A 22,885-nucleotide genomic window follows, 5' to 3' on the forward strand; every position below is an offset into this window, starting at 1 on the left:
AATGACCCTATGACACACCCTGGAAGCTGCTTTTTTGAATAAATTCCTGATATCTGCTTGCTGACTTGTCTTCTGCTTCTTTTGCATAAAAGTAGAGTGCAGGATGTGCAATTGCATAACCTCCTGGGCAATAAACTAGTCCCGGTTACTAGACTGAAGATTTCTATTGGGAGAGATCAGAAATACCGGTTAATAGAGCTTTGCAGTTGATAAAGTGCCAGATAACAAAGCTTTCACTGTATGTATCAATCCCCGGCCACTACACAAAACTCCTAGCAAGGATTTGCATTGGTAGGCCTTGCCAGATGACCTAGATCTTTATAGTGTTTCCACCATCTCAGCAATGGTTATTTTTTGGTGGGTTTAACAGGCGCCACCTGTCTTTCATCAGTTATGTTATTAGAAATTATAGATTGTTCCAGTCTCTCGCTACAGGTGTGCTATCAAACAAATCCATTTCCCCCAAACAGCCACATATTTTTGACTTAAAAAAAAACAAACAACTCTCTAAATGAGCAGTTAACTTACAGTCCCAGCAAGTTTTCTCTGAAAACATCCACTCAGTGCACAGCGGCAGTCAAAAAAGCTGACAGAATATTGGGAATCATTAGGAAAGGGATAGATAACAAGACAGAAAATATCATTTTGCCTCTATATAAATCCATGGTACAACCACATCTTGAATACTGTGTGCAGATGTGGTTGCTCCATCTCAAAAAAGATATATTGGAACTGGAAAAGGTTCAGAAAAGGGCAACAAAAATGATTAGGGGTATGGAACAGCTTCCGTATGAGAAGAGATTAATAAGACTGTGATTTTTCAGCCTGGAAAAGAGACCACTAACGGGTGATAAGATAGAGATCTATAAAATCATGACTGGTGTGGGGAAAGAAAATAAGGAAGTGTTACTTATTCCGTCTCATGACACAAGAACTACGGGTCACCAAATTAAATTAATAGGAGCAGGTTTAAAACAAACAAAAGGAAGTATTTCTTCGCACAAGGCACAGTCAAACTGTGGAACTCTTTGCCAGGGGATGTTCTGAAGGCCAAGACTATAACAGGGTTCAAAAAAGAACTAGATAAGTTCTTGGAGGATAGGTCCATCAATGGCTATTAGCCAGGATGGGCAGGGATGGTATCCCTAGCCTCTGTTTGCCAGAAGCTGAATGGGTGACAAGGGATGGATCACTTGATGACTACATGTTCTGTTCATTATCCCTGAAGCACCTGGAATTGGCCACTGTGGGAAGACAGGATACTAGGCTAGATGAACCATTGGTCTGACCCAGTATGGCTGTTCTTAAGTGCAGTCACTGTCTATTTCACTCTATTCCTGGATTAGGATCCCATCCTTTCTACAGCTGTTATGTCTTTTGCTCTTTACGTAACATACGTAATGTGGAGAAACTACACAAGCACAGTGGAGTCCAAATAGCTGTGTTTTGTACATATATTCAACATGCAAGACCTCGGTACATACCTATACCACTGTTCTGGTCTTGAAGACAGTGAGGGTCAGCAAAGGCCCTCACATACAATTTAACGGAACACTTCCCAATCCCTTTACACTATACTGGGTTTACACAGGAAGAACAGAGCTGGAGGAGGACCTAAGACCAAGGCAGGAGGAAGAACCCTCAACCCCAGAAGGTGGCTCCCATCTGGTATCTTTAAGACTCTTTTGGGGGTGGTATTTGGTTACATGATGGAGACAGAGCCTAACCCACAGTTTACACAGGGGTATCTGGGTGTATGCCCACCAGTGTGCGGTGATGGGGCCAAGAATGCAGAGATGCTCCACCTAAATCCCTGGCAAGCAGAGGAGCTCTGAGCTTTCACAGGGGTGGTATTGAGACCAGAGTGTATAGGCAGTATCCAGAATTGTAGAGGCTGGCAGAGGGGCTGCAGAGCTAGGCAGAATCCGCACCGGCCAGATGATTTGGATTGGTCTTGCCTGGTTAAACCAACACCCAAGATGGCAACGGACAAATGTAAGTTATCTACATTGGTCAGCCCTAATAGCCTCTAGTGTGGAGTCTCTGATGTGTTACGAGATTTGAGCTGGTACTAAAAAATTTTCCACAGTCGCTGCATAGATACGGTTTTTCTCCTGTGTGGATTCTCTGGTGTTTAATCTGATTTGACCTTTGGCTGAAGCTCTTCTCGCAACTGGGGCATTTATAAGGCTTTTCTCCTGTATGGACTCTCTGATGCCTAATCAGAGCTGAGCTTTGCGTGTAGCTTCTCCCACAGTGCAGGCATTTATACGGCCTCTCTCCTGTGTGCAGTCTCTGGTGTCGGGTAAGGTCTGAGTTTACACCGAAGCTTTTTCCGCACTCGGGGCATATATGGGATTGCTCGCCCGTGTGCAGTCTCTGGTGCCTAATGAGGGCGGTGCTCACAGTGAAGCTTTTTGTGCATTCGGGGCACTTGTAGGGTTTTTCTGCCATGTGGGTTCTCCGATGCTTAACCAGGGCTGAGCTCTGGATGTAGCTTTTCCCGCACTCGGGACACCGATAGGGTCGCTCTCCCGTGTGGATCCTCTGGTGTATAGTGAGCTGCGAGCTCACGATGAAGTTTTTTCCACAGTCGGGGCACGTGTAAGGTTTCTCCCCCGTGTGGAGTCTCCGGTGTGCAATGAGGTTGGAGCTCACGTTGAAGCTTTCCCCGCAGTCGAAGCATTTGTAGGGCCTCTCCCCGGTGTGGATCCTCCAATGGGTGATAAGGTTGGAGCTCCGTTTGAAGCTCTTCCCGCACTCCGTACACGTGTGTCTTCTCTCCCCCTCTGGGTTGCTCAGCTGGGCTGGCGTTTCCTTGAGGCCCTTGCAACCTCCCACACCATTGTTGGATTTGCCACCTTTCTCCGATGGATGATTTCCCTGCTGCCTCTTTGGCCTGTGCTCAATCCCACAGCCTTCTCCCCGCTCGGGGTACTGGGAGACATGCCCTTCAGCTCTTCCTGATAATGTCCCATGTGGTTCTGCTTGCTCAGGACCATCCTGCTGAGGATTTCTCTCCTGCTTCTCACTCACCGTCCCATCACCTGCCAGGATAGAGAATCCAGACATGAGTCCTTCCCTTCACTGGGGAGAAAGGAAGGCTCAGAAAGGGAATAGCAAATTGGGGGGGCTGGGGAAATGAAACACAGTAACCACTGGGGTGGTTGAGAAAAAAAGGAACCTGATTTAGACACTAGAAAGAGAGGTCAGTGGGGAGCTATTGCTAGATGTCAGTCAGGATCGGTGGAAGCCATGAGTGACGTCTGCCATGAGGGTATGGCACATGCTGGGCGTAAGAGATGGTGGGGCAGAACTGGGAGAGCTCACGAGGTCTTTGAGCGAATCTCAGCTGATGGTTCCCTACATCCACTTCACTGGTTCCCCACCTGTGCAGGTACCTCTCAACATCTCCCTCTCTGCAGAGCCCTGAAGATCCGGGACCCACAGCTCTTCCCCTCTTTCCAGCCGGACGATCACATCAGATTTGGGAAGGAGAAATCCTGCCCAGGGAGTGAAATCAGGCAAGATCAGGATGCATTATATATTTGTAGAATATCAGTCACAAAGAACATTCCCTGATTTTAACCAGCCCCCATGCTGTGTGTGTGACATGTGAATGTAGGAGAATGTGGTCACTGACCCCCACCCCCATGGGAGAGGCAGATGTCTGTATGGAGAGATATTGCACCTCAGTAGGAGTTTCTGGGGGACATGCTAACTCAGACCCAGCTCTGATATTAAGTCCCTGCCTGTTTCTAAACCTGCAGAGGCCAGGGCCCACCCCACAGATGGAGTTAGTCCCAGGAAGGGAGGGGAATTGGGGTTCTGTGTGAGACAGTGAATACAGACAGCTGAAGATGAAGCTTCTGCCCCCATGTAAATTATGGGGGGTGGATATGAAGTAGGATCTCCCTTAGGTTTCTGACTCCCCTGTCCCATGGGAAAAGGTATAGAGCTGAAAGTCTCTCTCTCACCAGACCAGGGGACTACGGGCCCAATCCCCTACAGCCTAGGATACCAGGAAAGGACCTGAGCAGAAGCCAAATTGGGCACATCGCAGACCCTACAGCTTCTAACAATCAATACTCCTGGGGGAATTCTGCACCAAAAAAAAAAAAAAAAATTCTGCACACAATGCAAAATTCTGCATATTTTATCTGTCAAAATAACACAATATAATCATGCCAGTTACAAATATTTTGGTAATTTATTTCAAAATATCTGTCAGCAAGTATGTCTGTAACAATGCAGATCCAAAAAAGAAAAAAAAAGATTCTGGTAATTTTTTTTTTTGTACAAATAGATTCCTTATGAGGCATATTAATACAGAACTTAGTGTAATTCATTTAAATTGAAATGAACTGTATTTCCTGCACCTGTCAGAAGTAGTGCAAAGGTTTAGGGGAGTCAAGGGTAACGGAAGAGCTGAGGGAGAGGGAAGGAGCCTAGGAGTGAACCTGGAGGGTGTTGGGTGTGGGTATGTGTTTTTTCTTTGCTGGGGGGGGAGGGGGATTGTTAGGGTGTTTGGAAGCCTCCCCCATGCAGCCCCTGGCTGACCCCAGGCACGTCTGCCCCATCCCTGCACGTCTCATCCCTATGGGTCTCTGCAGTCCCCCTCCCCTGTCCCCAGACTCAACACCGTCACCCCACTCCTGAGCCCATGCTCCAGTCTGTCCCATTCTGAACCCCAGTCTGTGATCCCCCAGCAGCCCTGGGTGCCCCTCTCTGTCCTGAGCTGGATGCGGGGGCAGGGGGCTGTGATAAACTCTACTCCTGGGAGAATTCTGCTGCACTGGGCAGAGAATTTGGTATTTTCCCGCATAAACTAAATTTGTTCTGGCACCACAATGGCCTCTGGTGGGTAAAAGGCGGAACTGCAGCATTTCTGAGGCAAAAACGTTTTTTATGCGGGCAAACACAAACGCTCCCCATTGCTAGCTGCTGGATGTGGGGGGATAGGGCAGCTCCCCTGGGCCTCACAGCTGGGTGGCCCCTTCATATTTCATAGTAGCCTCTGGCTACTGGGCTCAAGCTTCCACACGGAGAGGCTAGCAAGTTTCCCAGTTTCTCTCCAGGGGTTTGTTTACTGTTCCATAAATTGGGGGAATTCTGCCCCCTTGCAATGGGCCCGTTCCTATAAACCAGGACCCAGATCCAACAAGTCCCAGCAGGTTTCTCTCACACCCTGTCCCCCTCTCTTTCTCCTCTGTGTATTTTCTGCCCTGGTCCCTTCAGGACAGGTCCCTGAGAAATCCCCTACCTGAATTGGCTTCACCACAGCCATTCCTTTACCCAGCCCCTCGGGAGAATGGGACAATCTGGAGCGAAACGTGGATGTTATTCTGCAGCCTGTCCGGGCAAGAGGAGTGATTGGGATAATTGCAGAAGGAGTTTTAGTCCATTTCAGACCCCAATTCTCAACAGGCTCTTTCCCTGCAGAGAGACTCTGCCTGGCTGGGAAATCACTTGGTCACTTTATTACACCCCAGATCCAGACTCTCCCAAAGACATTTTTAAACCCTCCGCATAGCAAAGGGAAATTTCACTGCCCAAAAAAACTTTGTTAACACAGAGCTAAGGTGACTGACCCACCTCATGTGCTTCCAGACCATTGAATCAACTCTGTGTAAACCTCTGAAAACCAGGAATTAAAGATTTCTGGTCCACATTAGCCCTGGCAATGTTTTCATACTGGGGACGTTTACCCATCCCTGTGGAACTCTATGGGAACCCCATGGCTTATCACTAGGGCCCTACTAAATTCACGGCCATGAAAAACGTGTCATGGACCATGAAATTTGGTCTTCCCCCATGAAATCGGGTCTTTTGTGTGCTTTTACCCAGATTTCATGAGGGGCGGGGGAGGGAAGATCAGTGTTTCTCACTTTGGGGGTCTTGACCCAAAAGAGAGTTGCAGGGGGGTCCGCAAGGTTATTTTTTGCGGGGTTCATGGTATTGTCACCTTTATTTCTGCTCTGCCTTCAGAACTGGGCAGCTGGAGAGCTGCGGCTATTGGTCGGGCACCCAGCTCCGAAGCCGCCTCACCAGCAGCAGTGCAGAAGTAAGGGTAGCAGTACTGCAACCCCCGCCCCCCCCCACAATAACCTTGTGACCTCCCCACAACTCCTTTTTGGGTCAGGACTCCTACAATTACAACACTGTGAAATTTCAGATTTATATAGCTGATATCATGAAATTTACGATTTTTAAAATCCTATGACCGTGAAATTGACCAAAATGGACCCTGAATTTGGTAGGGCCCTACTGATCACTGGAAGCAGTAGCTGGCTCGGGTGTGTGTGGGGGGGCAACAGGACAGAAATGGTGTCAGATGTGTAAATAAGGAATAAACCCCCACACACGCTCTCTCTCACCGCTCCATGTTATTGCCCTAACTGCACAGAGATGGCTAAATCTGCCATATTTCAAGTTGTCTCTCCCACACATCTTCTTTTCCCTGCATCTCGGTCTTATTTTTCACCCCCTCCCTGACAACTCCTCTGACAAAACAGGATAGCCCACTGAGGCTTATTCATGGTCCCCCTGAAACGGCTCTCTCCTGCAGTTTGGCTCTTGGTGCAGACAACCCCAAAATTGTGAGCCAAACCCTCAAAATCATGACATTTGCTAAAAATAAAAATTAAAAAAATTGCAGATTCTGTTTGTGGGCATTCAGGCTTTTGGGTTTCACTCAAGTCATCAAGCTTTTCTGTGCAACCATGAAGGCTAGCAGCTGAGTTTTAATGACAGCAGAGAGTCACACCCTAATGCCTGGACTAGAAGGGCAGTGTTTGCCCTGAGATCTCCCAGACACAGTTTAGAAAGGCAGCAGATCAGTCTCCAAAAAGTGGGAGAAACACTGGACCAGACCAGAGGCTCTCAGCCTTTCCAGATGACTGTCCCCCTTTCAGGAGGTTGGTTTGTCTTGCATGCCCCCAAATTTCACCTCACTTAAAAATGACTTACTTACAAAATCAGACATAAAAATACAAAAGTGTCACCACACACTAGTACTGAAAAATTGCTTCCTTTCTCATTTTGTCTGTATGAAGTTTTAGCTTGTACCGACTTCACTAGGCTTTTTATGTAGCCTGCTGTAAAACTAGGCAAATAGCTAGGGGAGTTGATCTACCCCCTGGAAGACCTCTGCGTACCCCCAGGAATACCATGTGCCCCTGGTTGAGAACACTGGACTGGACTAGAGGACCTGGGGCTTTAAGAAAAGCATAAAATAACAAGAGACTGGGACTGCCAGATCTGAGGCTGTGCAAAGTCACTTCCCTGCCCGGCCCCAGCCCTTTCCCCTGGGTCTCTCCCCTCACCTGCAGGCTCCGGCTCCGGGGATGGTGTCGGCAGAGCCCGGGGCTGCCCCAGGGGCTGGTTCCAAGCACCGGAGAAAGTCCCACCTGGGCTGGGCACAGAGGGGAGTTAATGCAGGTCTCCCCCTGCACAGACCCCGCTGAAGCAGCTGCTCAGCCCGGGCTCCCAGGTCACAACAGAGGTAGCAGCATCTTCCACGAGGCTTTAGCACTAACTCAGATGTAGGATCCGCCTGGGCTCCGATTCCTCTTCCTTTTCCCCCAGCAGCTCCTGCCTCCCTCTCTCCCCTCCCAGCATCAGCGGCTAGAGCCCAGCTGGTTTAGCCCCTTCCTGTGCCCTTCAATACCAAGTCGGGTAGCAACACTCACAGGGACTTTCTCAGGCTGGAAGGAGCCTTGTTCCCACACAGCTGTGAATAGAACCCAGGTGTCCGGACTCCCTGCCCATCCCCCCCGGCCTGAGAGCTTCCCAGCCTGGGGCGGTTTTGGTTTGGTTTTCACTACAGCTGGATCCACACACACCTTTGGAGAGGCCCCAGGCACCTACCAATCCCCGGCAAGGAGACCCCCCCCCATGTCCCACTGCAAAACCTTCCCCTGAGCCCTGGCAGTTCAAACCCGGCGGCTGCTGCATGCAAGGCGCCGCTCCCCGGGCCCCAGCGCTGGGAGGAAGCGGAGCAGGGCCAATGCTGCCCGCGGTGCTAGGAGCCCATCCTCCGGAGCCTGCTGCAGCCCTGGGGGCAGCTGGGGAGCACGGCGGGGACCCCCTGGAGGCAGCTGGGGGAGCGGATCTCCAAGGGGGTTGTGCGGAGCTGGAGGATGCTCGGGTGCTGTTGTGGGAGGAGGGTGTTCAGAAGTGGGGGGTTGGAGCTAGGAGGTGCGAGGAGGGTGCTTATCGCTGGGGTGTGGGGGGAGTTGGAGCTGGAGGGTTAGGGGGTGTCACTGGGGGAGGTTGGGAGCTGGTTGTTGGGGGCACTGTTTGTAACTGGGGTGTGTGGGACATGCTGGCGGGGGGCGGGAGCTGGGTGTGGAGATGGCATGGCGGGGATGTTTGGAGCTGGGATGTTTCAGATTAGGGGGTGCTGGTGGTTAGGGTTGCCACCTCTCCGGTGCAAACCCCAGAACATCTGGGATGATGCTGAGCCCTCATCTGGGGAAAATCTGGGCAGGTGGCAAGCCTGGTGTTTGAGGGGACTGGAGCTTTGTGGGGTTGTGTGAGGGGGAGATATTTGGATGTTGGATTTGTGCTGGACACTGATTCTAACTGGGGGGGGGTTGAGGAGTTGATTTATGGGGCAGTGGTTGGAGCTGGGGTGTTGACTGGTGGCTGTGTTTAGAACTGGTCTGCGGAGAGATGTTTGGAGCTGGGGCGAGTTGCGGGGGTGGGAAGGGGTTTGGAATTAAGGCGGTTTGCGGGGAGGGATGATTGGAGCTGGTGGTTTGGGGCTGCACTCACACACACCCCCTCCCTTGAGCTGCCATTGTTTTTCTCTGGCCCATGGCCTTGCCCCTCTGACATCTGCCTCGCTGTAGCTGCCAAACCCACAAGCCTGAGGGCCTCCTCCTGCCCTGGGATCTGTGGGAGCGAGTGCCAGGGATGGTGTACCAGCATCTGCAGGGCAGGACTGGGCCCTGAAATCTGGCAGTTGGGTGGCCATTGGCAGCAGTTTGTAAAAAAGCACCTTCTTTCTCCCCTCCCCTCCCCCTCCCCTCTCCCTTTCTTCCAGGAGATGTCACAAGCGTGTCTGGCCTGTCTGAGGAAAAAGAGAGAAGACGACAAAGCTTATAGGGAGAGAAAAAGCAAAGAGCCACTGGTAGGTACAGCCTCCCACTCAAGTTTACCTGGGATTGGTTTGCCCAGAGCAACATGGCAAATGCAGGGCCTGTCCTGCCAGCCTCAGCCAAGAATCCCTCCTCATTGGAGCCGAGGGAGGAGGGCAGGGTTGGGCACATGTTGGGTAACGTGATGACCGCCGGGTGTGAGAGGCTGCTATGCAGGAGAGGATCTGCCTGTGTATTAGTGTGGAGAGACCCAGTCCAAGGGCTGCTGTGATATTACAGTGGCTGGGGTTTCTCTATAGCAGCGGTTCTCAATCAGGGGTAAGTGTACCCCTGGGGGTACACAGAGGTCTTCCAGGGGGTACATCAACTCATCTAGATATTTGCCTAATTTTACAACACGCTACATAAAAAACACTAGTGAAGTCAGTACAAACTAAAATTTCATACCGACAATGACTTGTTTATACTGCTCTATATGCTGTACATGGCAATGTACGTACAATATTTATATTCCAATCGATTTATTCTGTAATTATATTGTAACAACAACCACAGCAATTTTTCAGTAACAGTGTGGCTGTGACACTTTTGTATTTTTATGTCTGATTTTGTAAGCAAGTCATTTTTAAGTGCGGTGAAACTTGGGGGTATGCAAGAAAGGGGTACAGTAGTCTGGAAAAGTTGAGAGCACCCAGGGCAGTGATGGAGAGAGAGAGAGAGAGAATGTGGGCTGCCTGGCAAGTTTGACTCGGTGCAAGCTGACAAGGTTAGCAAGGTGCCATGCTACTCTCCTTGTTTGCTGTCAAGCTTGGAGCTGGGGCGAACCTTTATATCTCTACGAACTCTGTCCATGTGCCAAGATCATCGGGCGTATTGTTTTCAGGGCTGCGGTAGACTGCCGCATGTCCTTCTGCCCCTCGCATGAGGGGTTCTTCTGGCTTTTCCTTCGTCTCCAATAAGTCACATTAGACAGAAAGTCTATGGCCGCCCCTTTGTTCAGGAAACTGTTTCCCTTCACCCACTTCTGGGCCACATGCTTGGGCCCCTTTTGCCAGGGCGGATCTTAAATATATTATTGCCTTTGGTGAGTGATATTTTTCCCTCCCTCCCTAATAATTTGTACTCAAAAAATCAGATATTCTCTCTCACAAGAACTGATCATCTAGCCGGCCCCATCTCTTCCTGCACCCCGTTCTGTGATGCTGGGCTCCTGGAAAATACAGGTTCGGAGGGAACTCTACCAAATTGTGGTGGCCAATTTATGTGCCTTTTGCAGTAGATAGTGCAGATCTTCATGCTATGATTGTCCTTGCTTTCCTTATGGGCTTTGACTCGCAGCTGAAATAGTTAACAGTGTGGCCATCTAATGTGTCGACCTTGGAGTCTGTGGTCAACATGCCATTTGGGATGAATGGAGCAGTTCATGCATCTCAGAGCTCCTGTGTCGGGCACTGATAATCGCACCAGTTAAATTTCTTTCACCTTTTTTCTTTGCCATCGTTGTTCCAGGGGCTGGTGACAAACCAGACAAAGGGCTCAGCACCAAGACTGTGTCAGCCCATGTCTGAAGATTCCTGAATCCCCTACAAGAGGAACAACACTCGCCCTTACACATGCAAACGTTTCTCACCCCGAGTATTACCACCTTCCCATGTATTCCTCCTCCCTCCCCACCCCCAATACAGAAGGAGGCTGAATCAAAATAATAGAGCGTTCTACATAGGGCATATTATCAGGAGATATACTTCCCCCTGATCATGCATATTTTCTTTCCGCTGAGCAGGGCGTCTGATTTCTAAGCCCAACATGATCTCCCAGCTGGAGCGAGGGGAAGACCCATGCATCCCAGACCTCCAGAGCTCAGAGAAAAGGGAGAGTCCAGGGGGTACCTGCACAGGTGAGGAATTGGTTAAAATGACCCATTGACAAAGGAAGTAAAAAGTTGGGATTCCCACAAAGGCCTCCTGAGCTCCCCCAGTTCTGCCTCATCTCACCCAGGTCAGAGCTGTCCCCAGCCGGTGTTGTATCCTCACGTCAGACGTTACTCATGGCTTCCTGCCCCGGCTGACTGACACCTGGCCTTAGCTCCCTTCCTCCTGAGTGTTCAGATGGATGCCGAGGCAGAACTGGTCCTCTCCTCTCTTGTAGGTGAACAGTTGGTTTTGTTTTGAGGTATGCCCTTCTCTGAGATCCCCTGCCTCCCCGGCACAGGGAATGACTCGCATTTGGGGTTTCTCTCTGTCCCTGCAAGTGACTTGACGGTGGCTGAGAACAAGGAGGAGAATTCTCAGCAGGAAGGCCCTGAGCCAGGGGAGCCTTATGGGACAGTGTCAATAAAATCAGACGGGAATGTGTCCCTAAACCTGGAACAGGGGGAATTGCATGGGATGCCATCAGTAAAAACCGAAGGGAACTTTTCACAGAGTTGTGAGCAGGGAAAAGTCTGTGAACCTCAGTGTGGATCAGAAAGGCTGCAAGAACACCAGCTGGGGATGAGTCAGGATAAATCCACTCATGATGTGGGCGGTTTGGAGGATCTCAACAAAAGCATAACCCAGCCGAGCAGCCTGGTGGGAGAGAGACCCCACCCGTGCGCTGAGTGTGGGAAAAGCTTTAGTTGCAACTCACGCCTTATCTGGCACCGGAGGATGCAGACAGGGGAAAAACCCTATAGCTGCGCTGACTGCAGGAAAAGCTTCAGCCACGGTTCCGCTCTCGTCCAGAACTGGAGAACCCACGCGGGCGAGAGGCCTTACAAGTGCCCCGACTGCGAGAAAAGTTTCTGCAGCAGCTTGGCGCTCGCCAGCCATCGCAGGCTGCACATGGGAGAGGAAACCCTACGCCTGCTCCACGTGCGGGAAGAGCTTTAGCTGCAGCTCGTCCCTCTTGACGCACCGACGAGTCCACACAGGCAAGAGACCCTATCCCTGCCTGGGCTGCGGGAAGAGCTTCCGGCAGAGATCCAACCTGGTTGTGCATCAGATACTCCACTGTGTGAATAGACCTTACAAATAAACAAACGCCCGTCCCATCCCCAGAGCTTTTGCAGTTCTCAGGAATGCCAGGGGGCATTCGGTCACCAGCTGCCTGTCTCTGGGGTCAGGAGACAGCAGTAGCCTACTCCAGCCTGATTGGTACTGCTCTCTGGCTCGGCAGGCGGAGGAACAGAGACCCCGTTCGGCTCCGCCTTCTTGCTGCAGCCCCAGCTTCTAAGTCCTTTGCTTCATGGCAGGGGAGGAACAAGATCATCCCAGGCACAGAAGGCAGATGGGAAGGACTCCCCTCCCTTCTCTATCCATGGAGAGGGATACTCCAGCCATGTCTCACTCCAGAGACCTGTGCCTAGCTTCACCCAGCATCTGGGCTGTGATCACCACTCTGGTTTCCTCAAATAGTCGTCGTTGACCAAGGGCTTGTCTACATAGGGAAAGAGACTGGAACAGCTATTGCCAAATGATTTTGGAAGTAGATTAAACTAAACCACAAAAAGTCACTCTTGATATGGTATAAAAGCATCCGCACAGGGAATTATTGTAGAATAGCTCTTGTGCTTTACATCCATACCCTAGCTTATTTGGAATAACTTCCCTGCGTAGACAAGGCCTTAGAAAGTTGCTTCTAACTTTCCCTGTCACAGGTGATCAATCTGGTTGAGGGAAAAAGTGACAATGAACACAGCCAAAGAGAATACATTTCAAAAGTCACAGGCTTGTTCACTGAAGTGGTTCTGCACTATTCTGCCAGGGATGAGATCCTCAACTGGGGGGCATTTAGCCCTTTGGGGAATAATGCAAAAGAGGTGCATTATAAGGGGCGCTAATTGCCTAACGGAGAGGGCACTGGCCTGGGACGAGGGTTCAATTCGTAGAATCACAGAACCATAGGATTAGAAGTGTCCACAAAAATCATCTTGTCTAACCCCGTGCCAAGATGCAGGGTTTGTTGTGTCTAAACCATCCAAGATGGGTGGCTCTCTAGCCTCCTTTCGAAAACCTCCAGTGAAGAAGCTGGCCTGTGGTTCCCTTGAGGTCCTTGCGAGTTCCCTGACTATCAATGGATTTTACCCACTTTCTCTTCTGGCTGGTTTCCCTGCTGCCCCTCTGGCCTGTGCTGTCTCTCACAACTTTTTCACTGCTCATGACTCCTGGACACATGCCATTTGGATCTTTGCAACAATACCCCATGCAGGTCCACATGCTCAGCATCCTTCTGCTGAGGATTCTGTTCCTCATTCTCACTCACCATCCCACCATCTGTGCAGGCACCTCTCAGGATCTCTTGTTCCTCTGAGCCCTGGAGGTCTGGGACCCATGGATCGCCCCCTTGTTCCAGCTGGGAGATCACATCAGGTTTAGAAACTGGAAACTCCAGCGAGGTCACAGTCTCATAGTTCTCCAGAGACGTCATGCAGTAGAGAGCTCTCTGAGCAGGGTCCAGCAGAGCCCACTCTTCCTTCATAAAATACACAGCCACCTCCTCAAAGGTCACTGGCCCCTGCAGTCTCCAGCCTGGGGGGAGGGATAGCTCAGTGGTTTGAGCCTTGGCCTGCTAACCCAGGGTTGGGAGCTCAATCCTTGAGGGGGCCATTTAGGGATCTGGGCCAAAAATTGGGGATTGGCCCTGCTTTGAGCAGAGGGTTGGACTAGATGACCTCCTGAGGTCCCTTCCAATCCTGGTATTCTATGAAGCTTCCACAACCTCCTGAGGCATCTGTTCAATGGGCCTATTGTTCTTAGAGTTAGGAAGTTTTTCCTGAGATTTAATCTAAATCTGCTATGCTGTAGCTTGAACTCCTCTGTGGCAAGAGAGAGCAATGGTTCTCCATCTTTTTTATGGCAGCCTTTGAAGACTGCTGTCAGGTCCCCCCCTTAATCTCCTCTTTTCCAAACTAAACATACCCAGTTCCTTCAGCCTTTGCTCAGATCAGGGCCGGCTCTACAGTTTTTGCCAGGCCAAGCAGTGAAAAAAACTGCCGCCGCTGATGGCAAAAGGGAGAAGCTGCCGCTGAATTGCCGCCATGGCCCCTATTGCACTGCTGCTCCACGCAGCTGCTTGGAACGCTGGTGCCTGGAGCGGGCCCTGGCTCCGAAGGCTGCATTCCATCCCTTTGATCATCTTTGTCGCTTGCCTCTGGATCCTTTCCAGTTTCTCCACATCTTTTCTATACACTGGTGACCAAAATTTGGCACAGCACTCCAGCTGAGGCCTAACCAGAGCCAAATAGAGTGGTACTATCACCTCCTGCGACTTGCATGCTATGCCTCTGTTAATGCAACCTAAAGTTGCATTTGCTCTTTTTGCAACAGCATCGCGTTGCTGACTCACATTGAGGCTCTGATCCAACATAACTCCCAGGTCTTTCTCAGCAGTGCTGCTGCCAAGCCAGTTAGCCCCCGTTCTGTATCTGTGCCTATGGTGCTTCTTCGTAAGTGCAGGACTTTACATTTGCCTTTCTTGAATTTTGTTTTGTGGGCTATAGCCCAGTTCTCCTATTTATCAAGATCCCTCTGAACTTTAGCTCTATTCTCCAAAATGTGTCATCTGCAAATTTGATCAGCACGCTCTCTAGTCCTACATCCAGGTCGTTAATGAAGATGTTAAACAACACTGTACACGGAACAGATCCCTATGGAACCCCACTCGAGACCTTCCTCCAATCTGACATCATTCAATTAATAAGTACCCTTTGTCTGCAGTTGTTTAACCAATTACATATCCACTTAATGGTAGTTCTGCCAAGCCAGCATTTCTCCAGCTTACTTATCAAAGTGTGCGGAGGGACTGTGTCAGAAGCCTTGCTGAAGTCCAGGTAAATTATGTCCACCACATTCCTGCATCCACCAAACCAGTTACTCTGTCAAAAAAGGAAATCAAGCTGGTTTGGCATGATTTGTTCTTAGTAAATCCATGCTGGCTCCTTGTGATTACCCCTTCATCCTCCAGGTATTTGCAAATTGAATGTTATACATTGCTCTATTACAGGGGTGGCCAAACTTACTGACCCTCCAAGACGCATATGACAATCCTCAGAAGTTCAAGAGCCAGGGCGTGACTGCCGAGGCTCGGGGCTTCAGCCTTGCAGGTAGGGGGATCTCAGTCCTCAGCCCTATGGGAGATGCCTGCCAGGGCTCAGGGCTGAAGCCCTGCTCCTGCTGAAGTTCCAAGCCCTAGCAGGTGTGCCCTGTGGGACTGAAGTCCCGAGACCTTCCTTCCTGCTGGACAGAATCCTGAAGTGACGCATGGGGAGGGGGGCACACAGGGTCACGTGCCCCCCCCAGATTTTTGCCAGGATTTGCAGGCCCTGCTCAGTCACATGGTGCTGCCTGACCACCTCCTTGCATGGCAGCTGCTGGAGCTGGCAAGCTGGGAGCTGCGGCTGTGGGGAGAGACAGCGGCCAACATCTGGGAGCTGCAGGGAGAGCCATTGCTTTTGCTGCTGCCTCTCCTCGGGGAGCTAAAGCAGCGACCCCTTCCTGCAGCTCCCAGGTGTTTGCTGCTGCCTCTCCACGCAGAGCAAACACCTGGGAGCTGTAGGAGGGACTGCTGAGGATAAGAGGGGGTGTGCTTGGGGGGCATGACTCAAGCTGTTGCGGGGGGCAAACCTTTAAATTGTGCCCCCCCACAGTTTTCAGCAGCCACCAGTCATCTCTGGCAGAAGCCCCTAGCCCTGCCAAAAGGCAGAAGCCCTAAGCTCCCCCGCACCCCGCAGTCTGGTAGGCAGAGATTGGGGGGTGGGGGGGCTCCATGAGCTGCACCTGAACTGTAAAAGAGCCACATGGGGCTCGCGAGCCACAGTTTGGGCACCCCTGGTCTAGTAGCTTCCCAGGGATCAAAGTCAGACTGACTGGTCTGTAGTTCCCAGGCTCCTCCTTCCCAAATCCCCAGCTTGGCCGGTGACCCCAGGCAAGTTACTTCCCCATCTGTAACAGGGCGACAATGGCATTCGCCTCCATCACTTTGAGACCCCTGGATGAATAGCCCTATAGAAGAACTCAGTATCATCATCAACTAGTGCTGCCCCAACCCCTCCAGTAGAGCAGTACCCCTGTCCGCCAGCAGAGGCTCTAGCCCTGTGTTTCTTCTCCTGCAACTTCCTAATTCCCCTCATAACCCATCTCCCCGCAGGCAGGGCCATCCCGAGCAGGGTGCGGGGCCCGGGACATAGCAAGTCGGCACTTATCTGCTGGGGGGTGCTCCCCCCAGCTCCTGCCCCCACTTCACCCCTTCCCCCAGGGCCCCACCCAGCCCTGCTTCTTCCCATCCCTGCTCCACGTCTTTCCACCCCTGACCCTTCCAGCCCCGCCTCTTCCCTATCCAGTTCCACCCCTTCCCCCAAGCGCGCTGCACCCTTGCGCCTCTCCCCTCCCCACCAGTGCCAGATGCTGCAAAACAGCTGATCGGCGGCAGGTGCTGATAGGGAGAGGGAAGCGCTGATCAGCAGGGCCCACCGATGGGCAGGGGGAGGTTAGTAGGGGGGCTTCTCCTTTCCCCCCCGCCCGCCGCTCGACTCCCTGTTCGCCTCCTGACCCCTCTCGCCCGCCCGCCTCACCTCCGCGCCGGGCACCCACCTCCTCACGAAGGGCGGGGCCCAGGGCAGTCGCCCCAATTGGCCATACCCTAGGGACGGCTCTGCCTGCATGCTGGTGGCTGGAAGTTGAAGCTAGACAAATTCAGACGGGAAATAAGCACACGTTTTAACAGTGCGAGTAATTCACCATCGGAACAACTTACCGAGGGTGATGGCGGAGTCTCCGTCACTGAAAATCTTTCAATCAAGATGGAATATTTTTTCTGGTTCAAACGGGCACCATTCCAGGGAAGTCCTATGGCCTGTGTTACACAGGAGGTCAGACTAGATGATCACAATGGTCCCTTCTGGCCTCCGACTCTGGGAATAATCTTCACCCACTGAGCACGTCCTCCCTAATTCCCCAGCACTCAAGAGGAGGGCTCTGTAATTCCCCCCACCCCGCTCCCCAGCACGCAGGGCTCCGTAATCCCACCCCTCCCAGACACAAAGGGCTCTGTAATCCCACCCCTCCCAGACACGCAGGGCTCCAGACAAGCTCCACCAGCTTCTCAAGAAAGCACAAGGAAGTTTCAGGGAGGGAACTTTTTTATTTGCGTGGGACCGGAAGTGACCCGGACACGGAACCAGGAAACTAAACAAAGGTGTCCGGAGAGAAGGTCTCTGCTCCCCCAACCTCAGGGCGCTGAGCGGCCAGGTGCCGTGGGGAACAGAGGAGTCGTCCACTCCAGGGTGACGGAAGCACTGGTGGAAGTGAGGGAGGGGGTTCTTACTCCACCCTCCCCTGGAGGAGACGGGGGTGTGTGTCTCTCTCTCCAGCCTCCCCATCGGAAGAGCAGGAGGCGCGGGGTCTCCAGACAGCCGGATCTGCAGCAGCAAAAGGCTCTATCTGACAAAGCCCAGGAGTCAGCTGCTGCCCATGTCCTGGCCCCAGAGAGGCTGGCGGGGGATCACTCCCGCTGGCTGGCCCTAGCCGCGGCACCACCATGCCCCCCGTGGTGCAGCCTGCGGTGGGTGATCACATTGGAGCTCTGGCTGAAGCGTTTCCCGCAGTCGGGGCAGACGTAGGGTTTCTCGCCGGTGTGGGTCCGGCGGTGCTTGGTGAGGGAGGAGTTGACGTTGAAGCCTTTCCCGCAGTCCAGGCAGACGTAGGGCCGCTCCCCGGTGTGCACCCTCTGGTGGGTGGTGAGGTGGGCTCTCTGGCTGTACTGCCGGCCGCACTCCCCGCACCGGAAGGGCTTCTCTCCCGTGTGGATACGCCGGTGCCGCACCAAGTTGGAGACCACAGCGAAGCTCTTCCCGCAGTCGCCGCAGATGAAGGGGGTCTCGCCGGTGTGGCTCCGCCGGTGGGTGAGGAGGTAGGAGCTGGTGGCAAAGCCCTTCCCGCAGTCGGAGCACGTGTAGCGCTTTTCGCGCCGGGAGGCGCTCTGGTGCCGGGCCAGGTGGGGCCGGTCGCTGAAGCCCTTCCCGCAGTCGGCGCAGCTGTCGGGCCGCTCGCCGGTGTGGACCCGCTGGTGGGCGATCAGCTTGGAGCTGATGGCGAAGCCCTTCCCGCAGTCGGGGCACTTGTAGGGCCGCTCCCCCGTGTGCAGCCGCTGGTGGGTCAGCAGGTTGGAGCTGCCGCTGAAGCGTTTCCCGCAGTCGCTGCAGGCGTAGGGCCGCTCCCCGGTGTGGACGCGCCGGTGCTTGATGAGGTCCGAGCTGACGTTGAAGCACTTCCCGCACTCCGGGCAGGCGTAGGGACGCTCGCCGGTGTGCAGCCGCCGGTGGGTGACCAGGTGGGAGCGCTGGCTGCAGAGCCGCCCGCAGTCGGGGCACTTGTAGGGCTTTTCGCCCGTGTGGCCCCGCTGGTGACGCACCAGGTTGGAGACCACGTTGAAGCGCTTCCCGCAGTCCCCGCAGGCGTAGGGTCTCTCTCCGGTGTGGATCCGCCGGTGGGTGACCAAGGCCGAGCTGTGCCCGAAGCCTTTCCCGCAGTCGGGACAGTTGTAGGGCTTCTCGCCGGCATGCCCACGCTGGTGCCGCAGGAGGTTGGAGAAGGCGCCAAAGGTTTTGCCGCAGTCGGCGCACGGGTGGGGTCTCTTGCCCCCGTGGGTCCTCTGATGGGCCAGGAGGTTGGACCGCCGACGGAAGCTCTTCCCACAGTCTTTGCACGTGTTCAGTCTCTCCCTGGGGCGCGGGCCCTTGCGCAACAGGGAGTCTTTGCGGGTCCTGAATACTTCCCCGAGGCGAGTGGGGTGATCTGGACAAGAGTCAATTCCCTGCGCTGGGGAGAAAGGAAATCTCAGAGAGGGGAATGGCAAAGGGGAGAAAATAAACCAAAATAACTGCTGGGAAGACTGAAAAATCAGGAGTCAAGCCCTTCCCTTGAGGAGGAGCAATTCTATCTCTGCATCCCACTGAACACTCAGCCCAGAGGGAGGTTCTGCCAGCTGTCGGTCAAGGCGGGTGGGAAGCCACGAGCGGTGTCTGCCATGAGGATATGACCCCCGCTGCGGACAATCCTGACTGGGGCAGGGGGGGGATGAGGCAGAACTGGGGGTGCTCATGGGGCCTTTGTGGGAATCCCAGCTGTCTCCTTCACTCACCGATGACGTCTGTGTCAGTTTCATGGATTTCTCACCTGGGCAGTCTCCTCTTGGGTTCTCCCTTTTTCTAGAGCCTTGGAGATCCGGGACCCACGGCTCTTCCTCGTGTTGTCGCTGGGAGACAGAGTCGGGTTTTGGAATCGGAGATCCTGTTCACAAGACAGCAGAGTGGCAAAGACCCTGGTTGGTTAAACTGTCCTAAAAATTTACGGCAAGAATGTTCTGGGATTTGGCTGGAGGGGGAACATTCATGGACCACATTCATGGACCCCTTGGGGAAATCTCCCTCTGCCCCTTTGAAAGCCCAGGAGGTGGAGACAGGATTTAGATCATTCTATTTCCAAATCTCTTGTCCCATGGGAGGAGGCATGGAGGTTCTGGCCTCATCCCAGAAATCTTGGAGACCTAGGCCGATCCCAGAGCTGCAGCTGCACAAGGCACGTCAGGGACTATACAGTTTCTAACAAACGATGGGAAAACACACCCTCCCTTACCCTGTGAGGTCCCGTTCGCATGGTTCTCCTGCATGGCGTCCCTGTAGAGGGCCCTCTGACCGGGGTCAGTGAAGTACAAAGCCACCTCCTTGAAGGTCACCGGTCCCTGAAACAACAGGCATTCGCCACTCAGCACTTGCTGCCTCAGCCCCAATCCCACCAGCTCAGCCACTGGGGACCCAGACTGGTGTGTCTGCTCCATTCCCCAACACATTATGTCCTGACAGTTCCCATAACCCCCCCCAGTTAGATTTGCATCCCAACTGGTCCCTCATTCCAGACTGCTCCATGCACACCTGCCCTGTCATCACACCCAGATTTGCCTCTTCCTTGCTGCTCCGGACATAAGAATGGCCATCCTGGGTCAGACCAATGGTCCATCTAGCCCAGTCTTCTGTCTTCCAGCCGGTGCCAATGCCTCAGAGGGAATGAACAGAACAAGGCAACTATTGAGTGATCCATCCCCTGTCGTCCAGTCCCAGCTCCTGGCAATTGTTTTGCAATGTAAGGACAGTCAGATCAGAGAGCTGCGGCTGTGGAAAATGCTTCTGATGCTGCAAGATCAAATCCAGCCTTGTCTTGACCTGCCGGCCCTTCCGACTTCGTATACGCATGGCCGTCATCCCATCCGCATTACGGGAACAGCAGTGCAGAGACGACGTGGGAATCAGGGGTGTGGCCTAGTGGTTAGAACAGGGCAACAGGGCTGCAAAGTTACATCACATCCCCGTCCTTCAGTTTCCTCATCAGTACAAGGTGGATAACAAGACCAGCCTAGCTCCCAGGTAGGTGAAAGCCTGGGGTGGAAGGCGGAGCTTTAAAGTATTATTATTAGAGGGAGAGAGGCCAAATCAGAAACAGCTCCTTTGGTACGCACGCTCCCAACCACAAAAAGTCACCCAAAGGTGCTGCTCCAAATGTGGCAGTTCTGGCCCCAGTTTGTCCCAGGGTCAGGTCTCATTCCACCCAAGAGGGGAGATTCCTGCTTCCCAGTAACAGGCATGAACAGGGTCCATCACACCCCTTGTAAATAAAAATTCCCTGCCCCAACCCTACCCTGTGTATTTCCTGCCCCTCTCTCTACAGGACAAACCCACAGCAGCTCCCTGAGAAATCCCCCTACCTGAGCCGGCTCCGCTCCAGCCATTTCCCTGCCCTGGCCCGCAGGAGGACGGGATGATCCGGAGTGAAACGTGGATGTTGTTCTGCGGCCTGACAGGGGGGAAAGGGGAGTGGGGAGGTTTCAGATGGGACTGGAGTCCACTTCACGCCCCGATTCCCCCCCAGCTCCATCCCTGCAGAGGGACCTTCCAGATTCTGCTGCCCCTGCTCTCCCCCGTCTCCCTCCTGCCCCCTCTCCCCTCCCCTCGGCTGGGAGACTCGGTCCCTGGCCGGGTCCCGGCCCGTTCGCTCCCCCGGCGCTGGCCCGGCTCCTGCCGGCGCCCAGGGGGGCAGAGCCGGGGGGGCGGGGGGGGGCAGCAGCAGCTCCGGGACTCGCAGACCCCCGCCCCCCGGGAGCAGAGCTGGGGCGAGGAGGGGCCGTCGGTGCAGAGTCACTTTCCTGCCCGGCCCCGGCCCTTCCCCCGGGTCTCCCCCCTCACCTGCAGGCTCCGGCTCAGGGGCTGGTGTCGGCGGAGCCCGGGGCTGCCCCAGGGGCTGGTTCCACCCACCGCAGAAAGTCCCGCCCCCCGGCTGGCACAGAGCGGGGTGAATGCGGGTCGCTCCCCGCACAGACCCCGCTGGGGAGCAGCAGCGGCTCAGCCCGGGCTCACAAGCATCGAGTCCCATCCAGGAGCCGCAGAGCCTCTCCTCGCTCACCCCAGCCCCAGCCCCTTCCTGTTCCGCTCAATACCAAGCCGAGCTGCAACACGCACTGGATGGAGCCGCCCTGGGCCAGGCTGGGGGGGCGAACTAATAAAGATGCTGAGTGAGGCCCACCCAGCTCAGCGAGCCTCTCGCCGGGGGAGGCGGCTCTTTCTGCAGCTCAGTGACCCTCCAGCTCTTGCCTGGTCCAGCAAACCCCCAGCAGAGAGCAGAGAAAGCTCAGCCTGGTTCCTCGCCCTCGCTGCAGCCCCAGCTCCGGAGTCCTCTTGCCTGCCTCGTGATGAGGGAAGGCGTGACCGAGAACTTCCCTTCTGCTGTATCACATACCCAGTGAGGGGCCGTTAAGGGTTAATGGGATTTTATGAACCCAGTGTTGCCACAGGAAAAATCACGAGCTAAACCACAGGAAAATCACAAGATGGACTTTAAAAGGGTGAGGTTTTAAAAGGTCCCCCGAAGTTCCTTTTGTTTGCTTTCTACTTTTTGGAACCTTTAAGGAGTTCTGTTTTCCAGGTTTCTTTGGCATGGGTGTTGTTGTTTTGGTGTGGTTTAGAGGGCTTTTATGTTTGTTTGTTTTTAAAAGAAACATACCCCCTTTTCTAAGTGAAAGCAGAGATTTTTCCCATGATCACAGGAGTCCAGGAGCTGGAACTTTAAGGAAAATCCCTAATATCACAAGAGTGGTGATTAAAATCCAGAGAGTTGGCATTTCTGTTATTTAGTATATATTTATTTATGAGCTCTGTTGCGGAAGCATCGAACACATGTACACAGACACAGAAACACACACAAAATCACTGTGTCCCTGGACTCTAAAGGGATAAAATCACCCTGAAGAAAGTAAAGGGTTTTTAGTAAGATTATTTAACTGTTTTCCTTTTAAAAACAAAACCAAAAAAACCTTTTTATTAAGGCAAAGTTACAATAAAAGGTTAACATACTACATTATTTATCCCGTCAGTATTAAAAGAACCTGGCTAAACCAGAATCTTTCCTTTGTTTTTAACAACTATTTTATAATGTTGCCAACTCCCACAATTGCATCATGAGGTTTGCAATCTTTGGTGCATTTCCGAAAGCCCCAGCTCCTGAATTCATGTTATTCCACGAAAGTCTCAGCTTTCAGTTATAAAAATACAGGAACACAGGACTGGAAGGGCCATTCTGGGCTAGTGAGAAATCCAGTCCCCCTGCTCTCGCAGGCAATCCCATCATATAATCCCATTCATGAATTTATCAAGCTCCATTTTAGTATTAATTAGGTTGTTTGCCCCCACAATGACTATTGAGAGGCTGTTCCAGAACTTCACTTCTCTGATGGTTAGTATATATTTATTTATGAGCTCT

At 53.0% G+C, this 22,885-nt stretch overlaps 1 protein-coding gene and 1 pseudogene across 2 annotated transcripts; one reads left to right on the forward strand and one right to left on the reverse strand.

Moving 5' to 3' along the window:
• Positions 1–1,425: 1,425 nt before the first annotated feature.
• On the reverse strand, positions 1,426–21,716 carry LOC140898126 (uncharacterized). Its single transcript, XM_073311574.2, is given in 8 exon segments — positions 1,426–2,918; positions 13,229–13,649; positions 16,836–16,869; positions 17,587–18,898; positions 19,256–19,369; positions 19,715–19,820; positions 20,838–20,926; positions 21,316–21,716. Coding segments are annotated over 8 exon segments (3,162 nt in total). The 5' UTR covers positions 21,503–21,716; the 3' UTR covers positions 1,426–2,019.
• Positions 10,937–12,534, forward strand: LOC140898292 (uncharacterized; annotated as a pseudogene). Its single transcript, XR_013634625.1, has 2 exons — positions 10,937–11,001; positions 11,253–12,534. The product of XR_013634625.1 is annotated as an uncharacterized LOC140898292 (transcript).
• Positions 21,717–22,885: the final 1,169 nt, after the last annotated feature.

Source organism: Lepidochelys kempii, chromosome 14, assembly GCF_965140285.1.
Source record: "Lepidochelys kempii isolate rLepKem1 chromosome 14, rLepKem1.hap1, whole genome shotgun sequence".
Lineage (NCBI taxonomy): Eukaryota > Metazoa > Chordata > Testudines > Cheloniidae > Lepidochelys > Lepidochelys kempii.